The sequence below is a fragment of the Callospermophilus lateralis genome, chromosome 18, assembly GCF_048772815.1.
Source record: "Callospermophilus lateralis isolate mCalLat2 chromosome 18, mCalLat2.hap1, whole genome shotgun sequence".
In the NCBI taxonomy this organism is placed as follows: domain Eukaryota; kingdom Metazoa; phylum Chordata; class Mammalia; order Rodentia; family Sciuridae; genus Callospermophilus; species Callospermophilus lateralis.
In genome coordinates this window covers 41,176,364-41,190,377 of record NC_135322.1, presented here as the reverse complement: position 1 = coordinate 41,190,377, position 14,014 = coordinate 41,176,364, and the positions used below count along the sequence as shown (strand labels likewise).

Sequence of the window (14,014 nt, the reverse complement as noted above, 5' to 3'; positions counted from 1 at the left end):
CAGGCCCTCAGGGGACCAACAAGGGCCAGCTTGTGAAGGGCCCAGAGGTCTGCAGCCGGGGACACAGGGCAGCCAGCCCAGTGGGAGAGGGACCAGGGGTGCTGGGAGGGTGGTAGGAGGTCAGGCAGGACCAGAGGAGCCCCCAGGACTATAGCTCTTCTGGGAAAGACCCTGTGGGGGCCAGGGGACCACTGGAACCACTCACAGAGCCCTGGGTCACCCAAATCTCAGGGCCAATACAACCGTGGCTACTCCTGTCCCCAGCTTGTCCCAAAGGCTCTAGGAGGGCAGGGCCTCAAGCCCTATAGTCAGACCTGGCCAGTATTCACCCCTCGGCCACCCGATCCAGTTCCCATGCCACAGGGACACCCACCTGGTCATGTCCTGGGGGAGGGTGATCCCCTGGTGGTCCCCTTCCACGGCCCAGGAAGAATCCTCAGGGCCCTGGGAGCATCACGGAGCCTATCAGAAGATGGGACCGGACCCAAGACCCCGCCCTCCCCTGAGCCAGCCACAGAACTATGTTCAAGAAAGAGGAGGGTCTCAGGGGAGCTGTGCTCTGCCTGGGGGTGGGGTGAGGAGGAGGTGCCTCCCCCCCGCCCCCAGCCTAGACCAGTGATGAGGCTCAGAGACCCTCTCGCCCTGGAGAGAGGCCTGCAGGACAGGAGCTGGCTCTGCTCCACTGGGCGGCCAGGCAGGCCGCTGGGTGGGGTGAGGGTGTCCTCGGGAGGGGGAGAACCCCCCATCTGGTCGAAGGTGGGGGCAGAGGCCACCAGAAGGACTGGAGCTGGGAAGTGCAAGGGCTCCTACATACAAAGTCCCCACAGGTCCCCAAAGATCCCATATCCATGCCCTGCCTATCTACCACAGCCACCACGGTGGCCTGGTGCCATCCTGCCCCACCGCAGAGCCCCGGGCCTCTCTCCCCTGCCAAGCTCCCCCTTGCATTAGCCACAAGAGGAGGGAGAAGGCTGGGTTGGGGACCAGGGGTGGGGCTCTGACCCCCACCACAGTGGAACTGCATACCCGACCACGAATAGTGGTGACCAAGGTGACCTGAAGGAGGACAGGAGCCTATGAGACCTCCTAACCGGGGTCATAGGATGGGAGGGGAGACCTGGCAGAACCCAATTTAAAGGCAGAGTGGGGTGCGTGACCCACCCCTCCCATTCCCGCAGCCCACTGCTTCAGACTGGCCTCCGACACTGGCCACCTCCTGACCTGCGAAGTCAGCTCTCACGTGTCACCTCTCTGGCAGTGAATTTTTGGATTTACCAAAATTTAAAAATCAACAGACTTAACAACGCAATCTGGATTTCTCTTCAAAGGCAGTCATCTGGCCACAGGGGCCCTTGTCCCTGCACGCACTGACCAGCTGGGGTCAGTCACCCACAGCCCCTCAGCTCCTCCAGGTCTCCACGGACCCCCTAACCCCCACCTCGACCTGCCATTTGTCCTCCCGCCCTCCCTGGCCAATGTTACCACGGGCTGGTGTTCCAGCTGCTGACTTTTCCCCCACACTCCTCTCTTCCCTTTCCTGTTCCCTGATTGACCCCATGGTGTCTCTATCAGTGACACTTTTAATACAAGCACAAGAAAAAGCTGCAAAGGGAATACTCCAAGACCCCACACTGGTTTGTTAGACAATACGAACAGCGGATTTTTATTCTCTTCTTGACAGTCTTCTGCAGTTTCCAAATTCTCTACGACAGACATACTTCTTTTAATATCAAAAGACACAAATTGCTACTTACAAAGAACATCCTCGAAAAGAACACCAAAGAACAACCCCCTCCCCCACCCTCAAGAGCGAGATGTAGAAGGGACATTGCCTCCTGCAGGGAGTCCTCCTGGATCCTCAGCTGCAGCTCTGGCCCCTGATCTGCACCTGGGCTCCAGCGGCTCCTCAGCTGTCAGCAGAGGCTTCACCTACCAGGCCAAGCCTGTGCAGAGGGCGTGGCCAGATCCAGTCATCTGTGTCCCTACCATCCAGCCCAGGCTGGCAATGGACCAGCGTGTGTTTATTGGACAGAATTCACCATGACGGTGTGTCCCGGCCATTTGCAGGGATTTAAGGTGACTCCTTAGGAGGCATCAGGCTCAGGCCAGTGTCCCCAGAGCAGGACAGTCCAGCCTTCGGAGTGCTGGGATGGAAATTAGACGAGGCTCCTGTGTTCCATAGTTCTTGCCATAGAAGGGCAGGGCTGGCCCCTCTGGAGTGTGAGCAAGGGTGGAGGCAGCTCAGAGAGAGGACCTGCTGGCTGGATGGCCCGGCCAGGCAGTGGGTGGAGGATTAGAAACACGTTGGCAGATGGGCAGAGCGACTGGGAGGCTGGTGCTGAGGCAGGACTGGGCTCAGGGGGGTGCCCTGCAGCTCACTCTGGAAAGGAGGCCTCTCCTCCAGGACTTCGGCTCAACACTCTGCCTCAACTCACTGGCCCCCACCCTCAGGTTAAAAGGACAGGAGCTTCAGGGTGCCGCCATGGTGATCACCAGGGACCGAGCTGCTACTGCCATGTTTTTGTCCTGGGCAGGGGCACAGGCTTAGGATGCCTGTGGCCTCCATGACCCAAGGCCTGAGCCTGGGGCCTGCAGGTCCCACCCAACAATGAAGGCTGGGCCCTGGGGTGGGCAGGAAAGACAAGGCTTCAGCCCCAGTTCAGACAGCTGTGGGGACAGTCCCACAGCCTCTGTGGCAGTATGGTGAGCCCTTTGGAGGCTGGACCTGGGAGCTGAGTAGTCCCCAAGGCCAGATGGATGTCTGGTTGCCGTGGTGACAGTCCATCCTCCAGGGTCCTCGGCCTTCTCTGGCCGGCCACTGGCTGTCAGAGGTGGTTCTCAGCCTGGGGGCTGTGGGCAGCACGAGCAGAGGCCTCATCTCTGCGTCCTCATGCCGGGCAGCGGGGCTGGAGGCCTAGATGCGGCTGGACGAGGTGCTGCCCGAGCTGATGGGCAGCCGGGCGCTGTCCGAGCTGCTCTTCAGAGGGGAGGGGCCACTGCGAGCCTGCAGCCGCATGGACCAGTACCAGAGGAAGATGAGGAAGCCTGCGGGCAGGGAAGCAGGGCATGGCTCAAAGACAGGGCTTGGCTAGAGGACAGGGCTCGGCTGCTAGGGCAGCCCCACCCGCCCCTTGAGCCCCTCCCAGGGTCACCTCGACTCAGATCTGCCCTTTGACTCAGAATTCTCTGGAGTCCCCTTCAATTTCACAGGCCAGAAAATGAAGACTCAAAACTTACGAGTCTGGATGGTGTGGGGAGGGGAGAAGGAGGGTGGGGGAGGCGCCACACCCCGCTAGCCATGCCCCACTAGCCACGCCCCCACCAGCCACGCTCTCACCAGCCACCTTCAGCCACACCCTCACTAGCCACGCCCTCACCAGCCACCTTCAGCCATGCCCTCACCAGCCACCTTCAGCCATGCCCTCACTAGCCACGCCCTCACTAGCCACCTTCAGCCACGCCCTCACTAGCCACACCCTCACTAGCCACGCCCTCACCAGCCACCTTCAGCCATGCCCTCACTGGCCACACCCTCACTAGCCACGCCCTCACTAGCCACGCCCTCACTAGCCACCTTCAGCCATGCCCTCACTAGCCACACCCTCACTAGCCACGCCCTCACTAGCCACGCCCTCACTAGCCACCTTCAGCCACGCCCTCACTAGCCACGCCCTCACCAGCCACGCCCTCACCAGCCACGCCCTCACCAGCCACCTTCAGCCATGCCCTCACTAGCCACACCCTCACTAGCCACGCCCTCACTAGCCACGCCCTCACTAGCCACGCCCTCACTAGCCACCTTCAGCCACGCCCTCACTAGCCACGCCCTCACCAGCCACCTTCAGCCACGCCCTCACTAGCCACACCCTCACTAGCCACGCCCTCACTAGCCACCTTCAGCCACGCCCTCACTAGCCACGCCCTCACCAGCCACTTTCAGCCATGCCCTCACTAGCCACACCCTCACTAGCCACGCCCTCACTAGCCACGCCCTCACTAGCCACGCCCTCACTAGCCACCTTCAGCCACGCCCCCTCGCTGTTCCAAATGCACAGCCTCCTTCCAACCTCAGAACCTTTGTTCCTGCCTCTCCCTCGGCCCAGAGCTCTCCTCCCCAGGCAAGGGCTCCTCAACCTCTATGTACACGCGAATCCCCTGGGCATCTTGTTAAATGCAGATGTGACCACCAGCGCTGGATGGGCTGCATTCTGCGCGCGCGCGCGCACACACACACACACACACACACACACACACTCGGAGACCCCTGGGACGTGCTGTTGCTGGTCTGTGCTGCACACTCTAGATCTCTCCATGGCTGGACCTCTGTTGTCCTCAAATGTCCTCCCAGGCCACCCTTCCTAAAGCATCCCTGCCCCAGCCTGACGGCTGTCCATGACATTGCCTGACTCTCTACTCTCTGAGGTGGTGGGGGGCTGCCTGTTCTCTGGCTCATGCTCAGCCTCCCCACCAACACCGAGCCCCATGTGAGCAAGGCCCTCCTCCAGCGGGCTCACCACAGTGGCCGTGGTTCAGCACAGGGCCTGCGCATGTGAGGCGCCAATACAGCCTGGTCCACTGTGGCCCGGATGGGAAGACTGAGGCCCAGAGAAGGAGAGCCTTTAGCTTGCCCTGGGGCCTCCCTTCCCTCACCTACACTCCCGGTGTGGACAAGCCGCCTTGGGGGAGACCAGACCCTCCCCAGACCTACCTTGGAAGGAGGTGACGATGCTGAAGAGGTAGAGGATGACGAGCTGGAAGGTGCCAGAGGCAAAGGAGAAGAAGACCAAGGCCCAGGGCAGGCCGAGGACCAGGCTGAGGCCCAGCAGCGTCAGCACGTGGGGCCACTTTTGATTATGTGGGCGCAGCCGCAGGATCTGCACCACCATGGTGCCCAGCATGGCCATGTTGAACAGAAACACCAGGCTGAAGAGGCCGAGGTTGGTGACGTAGCTGACCAGGGAGTCCCGGATCCAGCACCTGTGGCAAGGGCACAGGGCTCAGTGCCCAGCCAGCTGGACCAGCCACCGCGCTCGTCACCAGATTTGTTTCCACGTTTACTCACTGTTATGGCACGTGCTGCTTATTTTCTATTTACAGCGTTGGTGTGATTTTTTTAAACACACTGAAGTTGCCAAGTTAGACGATTTAAAGAAAAATATTAAGCCAGTCCTGATATGGATGGTAAAAGGGGCAGGTGGGAGCCACAGGCCATGATGTAAAGGGCTGATTATGTCAAAAACACGGAGCCAGGGGATACTTCCTTCCCGGCCTGGATCTCAGGAGCTCTCGCTTCCAATCTAGGGTCAGGCAGCCCTTGGGCAAGGCCACCAGGTGAGTGGAGGGGGATGGGATCAGCCCCACTCATCTCCAGCTGGGAGCCTTTGAGCAGGGCACTGACTCCGTGTGGGCCGGTCCCTCTCTGGACCTCTGTCTGTGTGGGAAGGCACATCAACCCTGCCCAGCAGCCAGTGGGGGCCCATCTGCCCAGCCCCTCCACGGATGAGGCGGCTGAGGCTCACAGAAGGGCAGGGACCGTCGGATGGTCACCTGGTAAATCAATAGCAGATCTCGATTTTTATCTCCCTCCATGATCCTTAGCCCAGTGCTCTGGCCACCACTGAGCCATCCCGCCAGTCACGGGAACCCAGGTCTCCTGGCCAGCATGGAAGGCACCCAGGCTGCTCTCTGTCCCTGCAGCCAGGGTCCACCTTCCTGCCCCGCCACCCGGCCACTCACATGGAAGGGTAGATGACGCTCACTGGGGTCCTGTGCACAGCCAGGATGATAGGGCCGTAGTTGTTCACGTCCACCAGTGCCACCAACGTCACCAGGAAGACGGGGAAGCCTGAGGGCAGCAAGGCCTGGGGCTGCATCTCCACCTGCTGAGGCCACCTCCCCTGCCCTCCAGCGGGTCTAGGGGTAAGACCCCCTCCTCAAGCCTTTGCTCCCAGAGCCTGCCCAGCCCCATCTGAGGTCCCTGGGAGGAGGGACCACAGCTGTGTGCCAAGGTCTAATGGTGCAGGGGAGGGGGAAGAATGCAGGACAGTAGTGGGGTGGGGGCCGGTGGTTCCGAGGGGCAGCAAGAACTCTGGCCCAGCAATATCTGCACTGGCCTTGACCTGTCCATTCCGCGACCTCTGCACACCTGGATCTCAACACAGAACCACCTCAAGGGACTTCATGTTACTGGAGACAGTGAATGAAGAGGTGGCCCATAAGGACCCAGGAGGAGCAGCAAGGTGGGGTTAGGGACCATGCAATGGCGTAAGTCCCTGGGCTCTGAATCTGACATGACTGGTCTGAGCCATGGGTGAAATGAGCTCTGGTCAAGAACAAAATTCCAAAGCCACAGAGGTTCAGGGGGATCCATAGGCAAGGCCACTGTGGCCTGAGTGAATTAGGTGAGTGGCACAGGACCTGGCTTCAGTCCACTCATCTCCTGGCTGGCTGCCCTTGAGCAGTGTGCAACCTGTCCATCCATACTGGTGGCCCTTGCTGCAAATTCCCTTTTGATTGGAGTTGAGTGGTGTGGAGAATTGGGAAGTGTTTCTTGGGGACAGGACTCACCACTTTATCTTCCTAAAGGGGACCTTGTTCTAGACCAGGTGAAGGACCCCTGCGGAGGGGCAGGGGGATGAAGCAGTAAGGAAAGTCAGGGAGAAAAGTGGAGAAGCTGAATCAGCTACCTGTGTTCTGCCCAAAGACAGTGGGAGCAAGGGTTCTGGGGCCAATGCCCCCCCACTTACCCCAGCCCACGACACTCATCTTGAGCATGTAGCCAGGGACGTAGGTGCCGAAGACCTCGACCACCAGGCGGTAGAGGTTGTAGCCCTCGAGGCCCATCCAGGAGAGGCAGGCGAGGAGGGAGAAGTGCAGGAAGATGGCGCTGGCCCGGCAGCCGGCCTCGGAGCCCGTCAGCGCCACGGGCTCACTGAGCAGGAAGCTCACGTCCAACAGGAAGACAGCCAGCAGCAAGTTCATGTGCACCTTGACCGTGTAGTCCCGGGGCTTCTTCCTGCGGAGTCGGGGCCACCACAGTGAGCACCTCCTCCGCTCAGGCATGCGCTCCAGGCCATTCCCTGTCCCTGTGCACCTACTGTGTGCCTGGCGCCTACCTACTGTGTGCCAGACACGGTGTGCGTGTTTAGCAGCAGTCTTGGCAGGCAGTGAGGAGAACAGAGCGGCTGTGACAATGAGCCGGTCATTCCCCAAGTGGAAGAGGACACTGGGGAATCCAGGCCACTGTGCTCCGTGTCTGCCCTCTGTCCTCGCTGTGCCTCTGAGTGCCGGGGTGCGTCTGTCTGTCTGCAGATCAGTGTGTGCCTACCCTGCTGCAGGGTTCCAAGTGGCTCCAGAAGTGCAGCACACGAGCCCCAGCGTCCCCAGCCTGGGTGTGTGGCCCTGCACTGTCCCCAACTCAGGGCCCACCCTGGACCCATCCCTTCCTCCTGGGACTCCCAGTTGTACATCTGTGAAGCCGGAGATGGGTCTCGCAGGTCGGGGTCAGGGTCACACTGGTGCAAAGCCTGGCACTAGTGAAACTGTCACCTCCTACCAGCCCTGTCCCTGAGCTGTTGGGCGCATTGGTGCTCAGCCAGGTGCTCTGCCCCCAGCCCACCCGGCCTTCCCCAGGCCCATCAGCTGTCCCTCCTTGTCACCATCACCTGCTCGGCCCCCCAGGTGCACAACGTGGTCACAGACGTGCTGTGGCCTGTGCGACACGGTCATTCGTGCACACGTGTGCTCCCCGCACACACCTGTACAGACTCTCCCATTTTTAAATGGTGGCAATTAACTACACTGTGTAACGCTGTTATCCAAACACCCAGGGCGGGGATGAAATGTGGCCCCGGGGGTCAGCCCCCCTCCCCCAGCCACACACACGTGGGGACCGGGCGGGTGGGCCAGTCTCCCCGGCTGGGGGGCCCTCACCTGGAGCAGAGGTAGGCGGCGATGGTGAAGAGGCAGGCCAGGGCGGAGACCACGCAGCCCACGTAGGACAGGAGCGTCAGGTAGTTCTGGTGCTCAGCGCCCACCTCCGCGGAGATCTGGTCAGGGGACCGGGTGGGGCTCAGCGCCCAGTGCGCATGGAGGGAACCCTGTGCTGGCCCCGCGTGAACCTGGTGCTGGCCCCGCGTGAACTACAGGTGGGTCCCGACTCACAGAGTTCAACCTGGGATTGTCCCACTTTATCATGGTGTGAAAATGACCTGCACCAGCAGGGGACAAGCTAGGGACCCTTCCGGGGATGCTGGGCACGGCCTCACACGACAGCCGCCAGCCTCTGCCGCGCTGTGCCTAAGCTGTTCTGTGGCCCGGCAGACTCAATGCGTTTGTTCTTTTCTTTTTGGCACCGGGGATTGAACTCAGGGACACTCAACCCCTGAGCCACATCCCCAGACTTTTTTATATTTTATTTAGAGACAGGGTCCCCCTGAGTTGCTTAGTGCCTCACTAAATTGCTGAAGCTCGCCTTGACCTTACGATCCTCCTGCCTCAGCCTCCGGAGTTGCTGGAATTACAGGCGTGAGCCACTGCACCCGGCTCGGGACATTTTCAACTACCAGTTGGTTTATGGAGACATGTCTGCATCCTAAGTCAAGGGGTGTATACTCTGTAATTTTTCCATAATGTTTCTATAACATTCCATGTGAGGACTGGTTTGCTGCAAGGGAGTGAGCTTCCCACGCCCAGGGGATTCCAGGAGCAAGAACTTGAGACACAAATTCTTTGAGATCTTGGAAGTACTGAAGCCGGCCTCGGGGGCCTCCATGCTGGGCCTCAGCCTCCAGACAGGGACTCAGAAACACACTCCTGGCCCCAGCCCTGTAGGTTAGCAGTGAGAATCTACACTTTCATCACGGACCAATGTTTAGGACTGAAGAGCGCGGGCTTTACAGACCAGCTCTTTTTAAAAACAGAATCAGCTTTGTGATCTTGGATAGGTTGCTTAGCCTCTCTGAATTCCAGTTTCCTTATCTATAAAATGGGACGATGACAAGAACTGCCTTGGAGTGTAGTAATGAGGACTAAACAGACTAATAAGCGACAAGTGCCGGGCAGGGGACAAGAACTCAGCCCGTGTTAGGGGTCAGGGGAGGGGCGCCCACCATCAGCACTGCGAAATAGGTGAGGTGGTCGCAGAGGCAGGATGTGTGCGTTTCGCTGCTGATGGTCTCGCACCCCGCGTTGCTCCAGCTCCCGGGGCTGCTCGCTGAGGGGGGGACAGCATAAGGCTCCATCAGTGCCAGTCCCCCAGGACCCCAGTGACCCCACCCCCTCGCCCAGAGGCTGACTGCACCCTGATTCCAGGACTTTGCTCCATTCCGCGGACCCACCCCTACCTCTCGGGAGCAGACCCTTCAGGAGGTGCCCTGACCCCGCCCCCGCCCCACCCCGCCCCTCGCTCCGGCCCCGCCCCCGGCCCGGCCCCACCCCGCCCCTCGCCCTGGCCCCGCCCCCGCCCCGCCCCGCCCCCTCGCCCCGGCCCCGCCCCCAGACACCCCTCCACACTCACTCGTGGGGTCTTCCACCCAGAATACACACTGTAGGGTCACGTTCTTCTGTGGGGACAAGAAAGGAGGAGAGCGGGTCCCATTGCGGCCCGGCAGGGGGGTCAGGCCGCGCCCACCCCAGCGGGAAGGCGAGGGGGTCGTGCCACAGGGACGCTCGCTGCCGCGGGTTCGCGCACGCTCACCGGCTGCGGCTGGTGCTGGAAGGTGAGCACCACGGGCTCCGGGAGGTTGGCGACTTTGGTGTCCTGCACCACGATGCCCAGGACCTTCTCACCCAGAACCTGGCTGGCATTTTTATCCTGATAGACGGGGTGGGAGAAGAGATCAGGGCTGAGAAGAGAGGCTGGACGTCCCCTGGCATCTGTCCCAGCCCTGAGCGCCTCACGGGTAGTCATTCACACCGTAGTGAGAACAACCGCACTTGAGCCTCTCGCAGGCTGTGCTGCGTCTAATTTTGGACTTGACAGGGAGAAGCTCTGGCTCCTGGAGGTGGGCCCATAGCATGCTCTTCCCAGCACTCTGTCAGACAGAAGCCCATCCTCGGGGGGACGCAGGGTACCTGGAACAGGGCCTGGCTGCTGAAGTCCACCAGCAAGAGTCTCTTCTCGGCCTCCCCTCTCCGGCCTTTACCCTGCTGGAGGAGTACCCGGGGCAGCAGCACCGAGTACTCCCGGACCTGGCTCTGCTCCTCCTGCGGACACAGTCCCCAGGGCTCAGCCCACCGTGGACCCGGACCTGCCTGCGGCACACCCAAGCCCCTCCCCCACACTGTGCTCTGAGCAGCCTCCTCCGGAGGGTCAGGGTGGACCCACCACAGTCCTTCCAGCCGGCTATGGCTGGGGAGCCCGTGGTCAGACCCAGGGGCGCGGGGCCTGGGAGGTCCACACGGGTTTGTTGTCTGGGCCCTCAGACACCAGCCCAGCCTGTAGCATCCTGGAGTGGTGGCCGCAAGGGAGGGAGGGAGTGACCCACTAACACAACGCCCTCACAGGGGCCTTGGGACACAGGGTGGAGAGCAGACCCTCGGGCAGACCCCGCCCTTGCCACTGTGACTCAGCACTGTGACAGCCACTGACCCCAGGGTCGCCCTGGGCCTGGACCTGCTGGAGAGGCCGCTGACCCTGGCCTCACCTCCTGCCGGGAGTGGATGCGCAGGTCCTGGAGGCTGGCGCTGGGCTGCAGCTTCCACACGGTGGCGTTGACCAGGTCCTCCTCGAAGGACACGGAGTCCCCGGGGAAGCTCACGGCGGCCAGCTTGGACTCCAGGCTCTGCAGCTGCCTGGCCGGGAGGAGGGGTGTGGGTGATGCACGGAGGGACCCGGTGGCAGGGAGATGCAGACACAAAGGGGGGACTGGGGCAGGGGCAGGGACGAGGAGGGAGGGGACAGGAGGACAGGCAGACCACAGGTGTGGGGGGGACCAGCCTGGAGGGGGGGGACAGTCGGAGCCTCGGCCTGTGGCTCCACCGCAGGCCAAGGCTGTGCCTTCCTGGTGGGGGGTGGCCTGGGTCCCTGCCCTGGGCTGGCTGTGACATTTGTCTTCACTGGCCTTGGGGCTTGGCCTGGGGCCACACGTCAGCTCCAGAGAAGAGTCCAGCCCAGGAGCCTCCCGGCCTCTGCCAGCTCCGGTCTGCCCACCTCTGCCCGCCTCTGCCCACCTCTGCCCACCTCTGCCCGCCTCTGCCCACCTCTGCCCGCCTCTGCCCGCCTCTGCCCGCCTCTGCCCGCCTTGCGCCCAGACCACACTCACTGGCTGGCGAGGGTGGACGAGGGCCTCCTCGGGGACTTCAGGGGCTCCCTCAGGAGCCGGCTGAGCATCCCCAGGTCCCTCTTCAGGTCACACATGTCCCAGGAGGCGTTGGGCAAGGCCTTCTCGGTGGGCTCTGGGGGAGGAATGGACGGAGCCTCTGAGGCTGGGGCTGAGGTGCCCGTCCCTGACCCTCATCCTCAGGAGACTCTCCGAAAGGAAGTGAGTGGGCCCCCAGGCCACCCAAGGATGAGGCCAGCCACGGGCCGTCTTCTAGGACCCTCCAGCAGCAGGAGGGAGGGATGTGGGGCCGGTGAGGTGGTTCTGGGGACCCTGCCCCACCTGCCTCCGGGCCCCACCAGCCTCCCTGACTCCAGGCCCCCTACTCTGGGCAGCCTGCGCCTGAGGGTTGTAGGACCAGTCGGGACCACTGGGGTGGGCAGATGGAGACACTGGCCTGTGCCCTGTGCCACGAGGCAGGCAGGCCCTGGGGGTCTGAGCTTTTCCATTTATAACCCAGAAAGCCTGGTTTGGGGCCGGTAGGAAAACTTCGGCTCGTGTTTTGTAAAACCCTCTGCGGCCCCACAAGCCCAGGCGCCTGCTTCTCAGGACACGTGGAGAGAGGCCAGGCGGGGGTCCCACCTGGGGGCCTCCCCAGCCCTGCCTGCCGCGCTACAGGGCACTGGGCCAGGCCACCAGACCATCCGGGGACCTTCTCTGGCCTCGACCTGCTGACACATCGAGGCGCCGTGTCCCCTGTCCTGGGTACCCCTACCCCCAACAGCAGCTGCCTGAGAGGAAGAGCAGCTTCCCAGACCCCCGGAAGCCTAGCGCCCTCTGCCACCCGCTTTCCACGCCCTTGGGAGGCAGCAGCCACATGGCACCTGCCACACCGCCCTCACCCCTGCCTGAAGCTCACACTGAGTCTCGCTCCTCCCCTCCTCAGGCGCCCTCTATGGCTCCCCAGTGCCTGTGGCCTGAGGCTGTCTTACTGTGGAAGGAGAAGGTGAAGCCGGTGGCACCCGGCAGGCTGGTGTTCTGGGGGCTCCACCAGGAGCTGACGGAGGTGGCGAGCAGCAGGGGCCCCTGGCCCCGACCTTCCTTTTGGTGCTGGAAGCAGAGGAGGTCTGAGGCCTGGTCACTCAGCAGGAAGTCGTTCTTGCCATAGCGAAGGTGGAATCTGCCCGTGTGGCGGGTCCAGTAGAGGCAGAAGTGGTAGAGGCCCCTGGGCTCGGGGAAGGCCCGGGAAGCCTCGGGGACCTGGGGAAAGGGGGCGTGGATGGTGAGGGCGTCCTCGGAGTTCCTGATGGAGATGTGCAGCTCCGGGGTCTGCAGGTACCGGAGCCTGCTCCGCTGCGTCTGGTTCCGCTGGCCACAGAAGCGGAAGTCTTCCCGGGGGCCACCACCATGGGCACCTGGAAAGGCAGAGGCTGCAGTGGGGACCCCATGGCAGAGACTAGCCGGGGGACATGGGAGGGGACAGGATCTGGGCTGAGAACATGTGAGTCCAGAGCCGGCGACACCCACGTGTTCCAAGGGCCTGGAGAGCAAAGGGTCTACAAAAATGTGTGGGTCCCTGGCTTCAGCTAGGTGCAGTGGTGCACGCCTGCAATCCCAGGTACTCGGGAGGCAGAGGCCGGAGGATCACAAGTTCAAGGCCACCATGGGCCACTAAGTGAGACCCTGTCTCCAAATGAAAGGATATAAAGGGATGGGATGAGGCTCAGCGGTAAGGCCTTCCTAAATCCAACCCTAATACCACATTAAAAAAAAAAAAAAAATCTGGCCTCAAAATACAAAAAGAAAACTGAATCTAAATAATAATTCCAAAGGCAAAAAAAGAATTCTAAGGGCAATAAAGTATCTCATGAGGCCCGGTTACTATGTCCTGTTGCGCAGGCTGTGTACTGTCCAACAATATTTGCTGCCAAGGTGAGCAGAGCTAAAACCCAGTTCATGGTCCCCATCCCAAGGAGCTGTGTGCTTGTGGGGTTGCATGTGCCAGAAGAAGGAGGTGACCATTTCTTTTCTCCAAATTACCATTCACAAGTCAAGTGGACCCCCAGACCCATACTGCCCAAAGGGGCTGGCATGCGCTGGCTCCTGCCTTGCAAGGGGACATGATAGCCCCAGGGCCCCCTGGGAAGGCCTACCTTTAGCCAGGAAGAGCAGACTCAGGAGGAACAGCGGCACCCGGGCAGCCATCATCCTCCCCGGAAGTCACCCGGGAAGTCACCACCTGCAAGAGACCCTGAGTGTTGGCTGGGAGCCGGGACCATGGCTGCTGGGGCTGCCCTGCAGAGGGCCCGGTGGGCAGGCGGGAGGAAGCAGCCTGAGGGGGCAGTGGCCAGAGGCTGAGGCGGCTGTGGCCAGAGGCTGAGCCTCCAGGGCCCTGCCCGCCCACTCGCTGGGAGCCCGGTGAGGCACACGCAGTGGCTGAGGACAGACCCTCGGGCCCAGGAGCCGCGGGGTAATCGTGGGGGTGTTCCACCTGCAGCCGTCTGCGCCTTGCCCCTGCCAGGCCTGGAGGGGACCTTGGAAAACGGGGCTCTCGGAGCTCTCCCCATAGCGACCGCACGGCGGCCCCTGGACCTAGCGCAGAGGACGCCTCCCCCGGGAAGCCCTTCTCCTTTGGTCAGTCCCAGCGTCCTGCGGTTCCCACCGCTGACCAGAGCCCTCTCTCAGCTTCCCCTGGGCAGGGAAGGGTGGTCAGCCTCTTCTCGCTCGCCCAGGGAGCCCCTGGTCCATCTCTG

General features: G+C 61.9%; 1 protein-coding gene across 3 annotated transcripts in view; it reads right to left on the bottom strand.

Moving 5' to 3' along the window:
• Positions 1-1,635: 1,635 nt before the first annotated feature.
• Adgrg1 (adhesion G protein-coupled receptor G1) overlaps positions 1,636-14,014 on the bottom strand; it is a 30,845-nt gene continuing 18,466 nt past the window's right edge. For 2 of the 3 annotated variants that reach the window (XM_076837432.1, XM_076837433.2), the window contains exons 2-14: positions 13,415-13,500; positions 12,254-12,676; positions 11,265-11,397; positions 10,647-10,794; positions 10,075-10,206; positions 9,698-9,814; positions 9,518-9,563; positions 9,111-9,214; positions 7,933-8,048; positions 6,747-7,015; positions 5,737-5,845; positions 4,709-4,977; positions 1,636-3,045 (exon numbers count right to left, since the gene is read on the bottom strand). In XM_076837432.1, coding sequence (XP_076693547.1) covers positions 2,915-3,045; positions 4,709-4,977; positions 5,737-5,845; positions 6,747-7,015; positions 7,933-8,048; positions 9,111-9,214; positions 9,518-9,563; positions 9,698-9,814; positions 10,075-10,206; positions 10,647-10,794; positions 11,265-11,397; positions 12,254-12,676; positions 13,415-13,469 — 2,052 coding nt within the window. In that variant the 5' untranslated portion in view covers positions 13,470-13,500 and the 3' untranslated portion in view covers positions 1,636-2,914. The remainder of the gene's footprint in view (positions 3,046-4,708; positions 4,978-5,736; positions 5,846-6,746; positions 7,016-7,932; positions 8,049-9,110; positions 9,215-9,517; positions 9,564-9,697; positions 9,815-10,074; positions 10,207-10,646; positions 10,795-11,264; positions 11,398-12,253; positions 12,677-13,414; positions 13,501-14,014) is intronic. The other variant, XM_076837434.1, reaches the window with a different exon arrangement.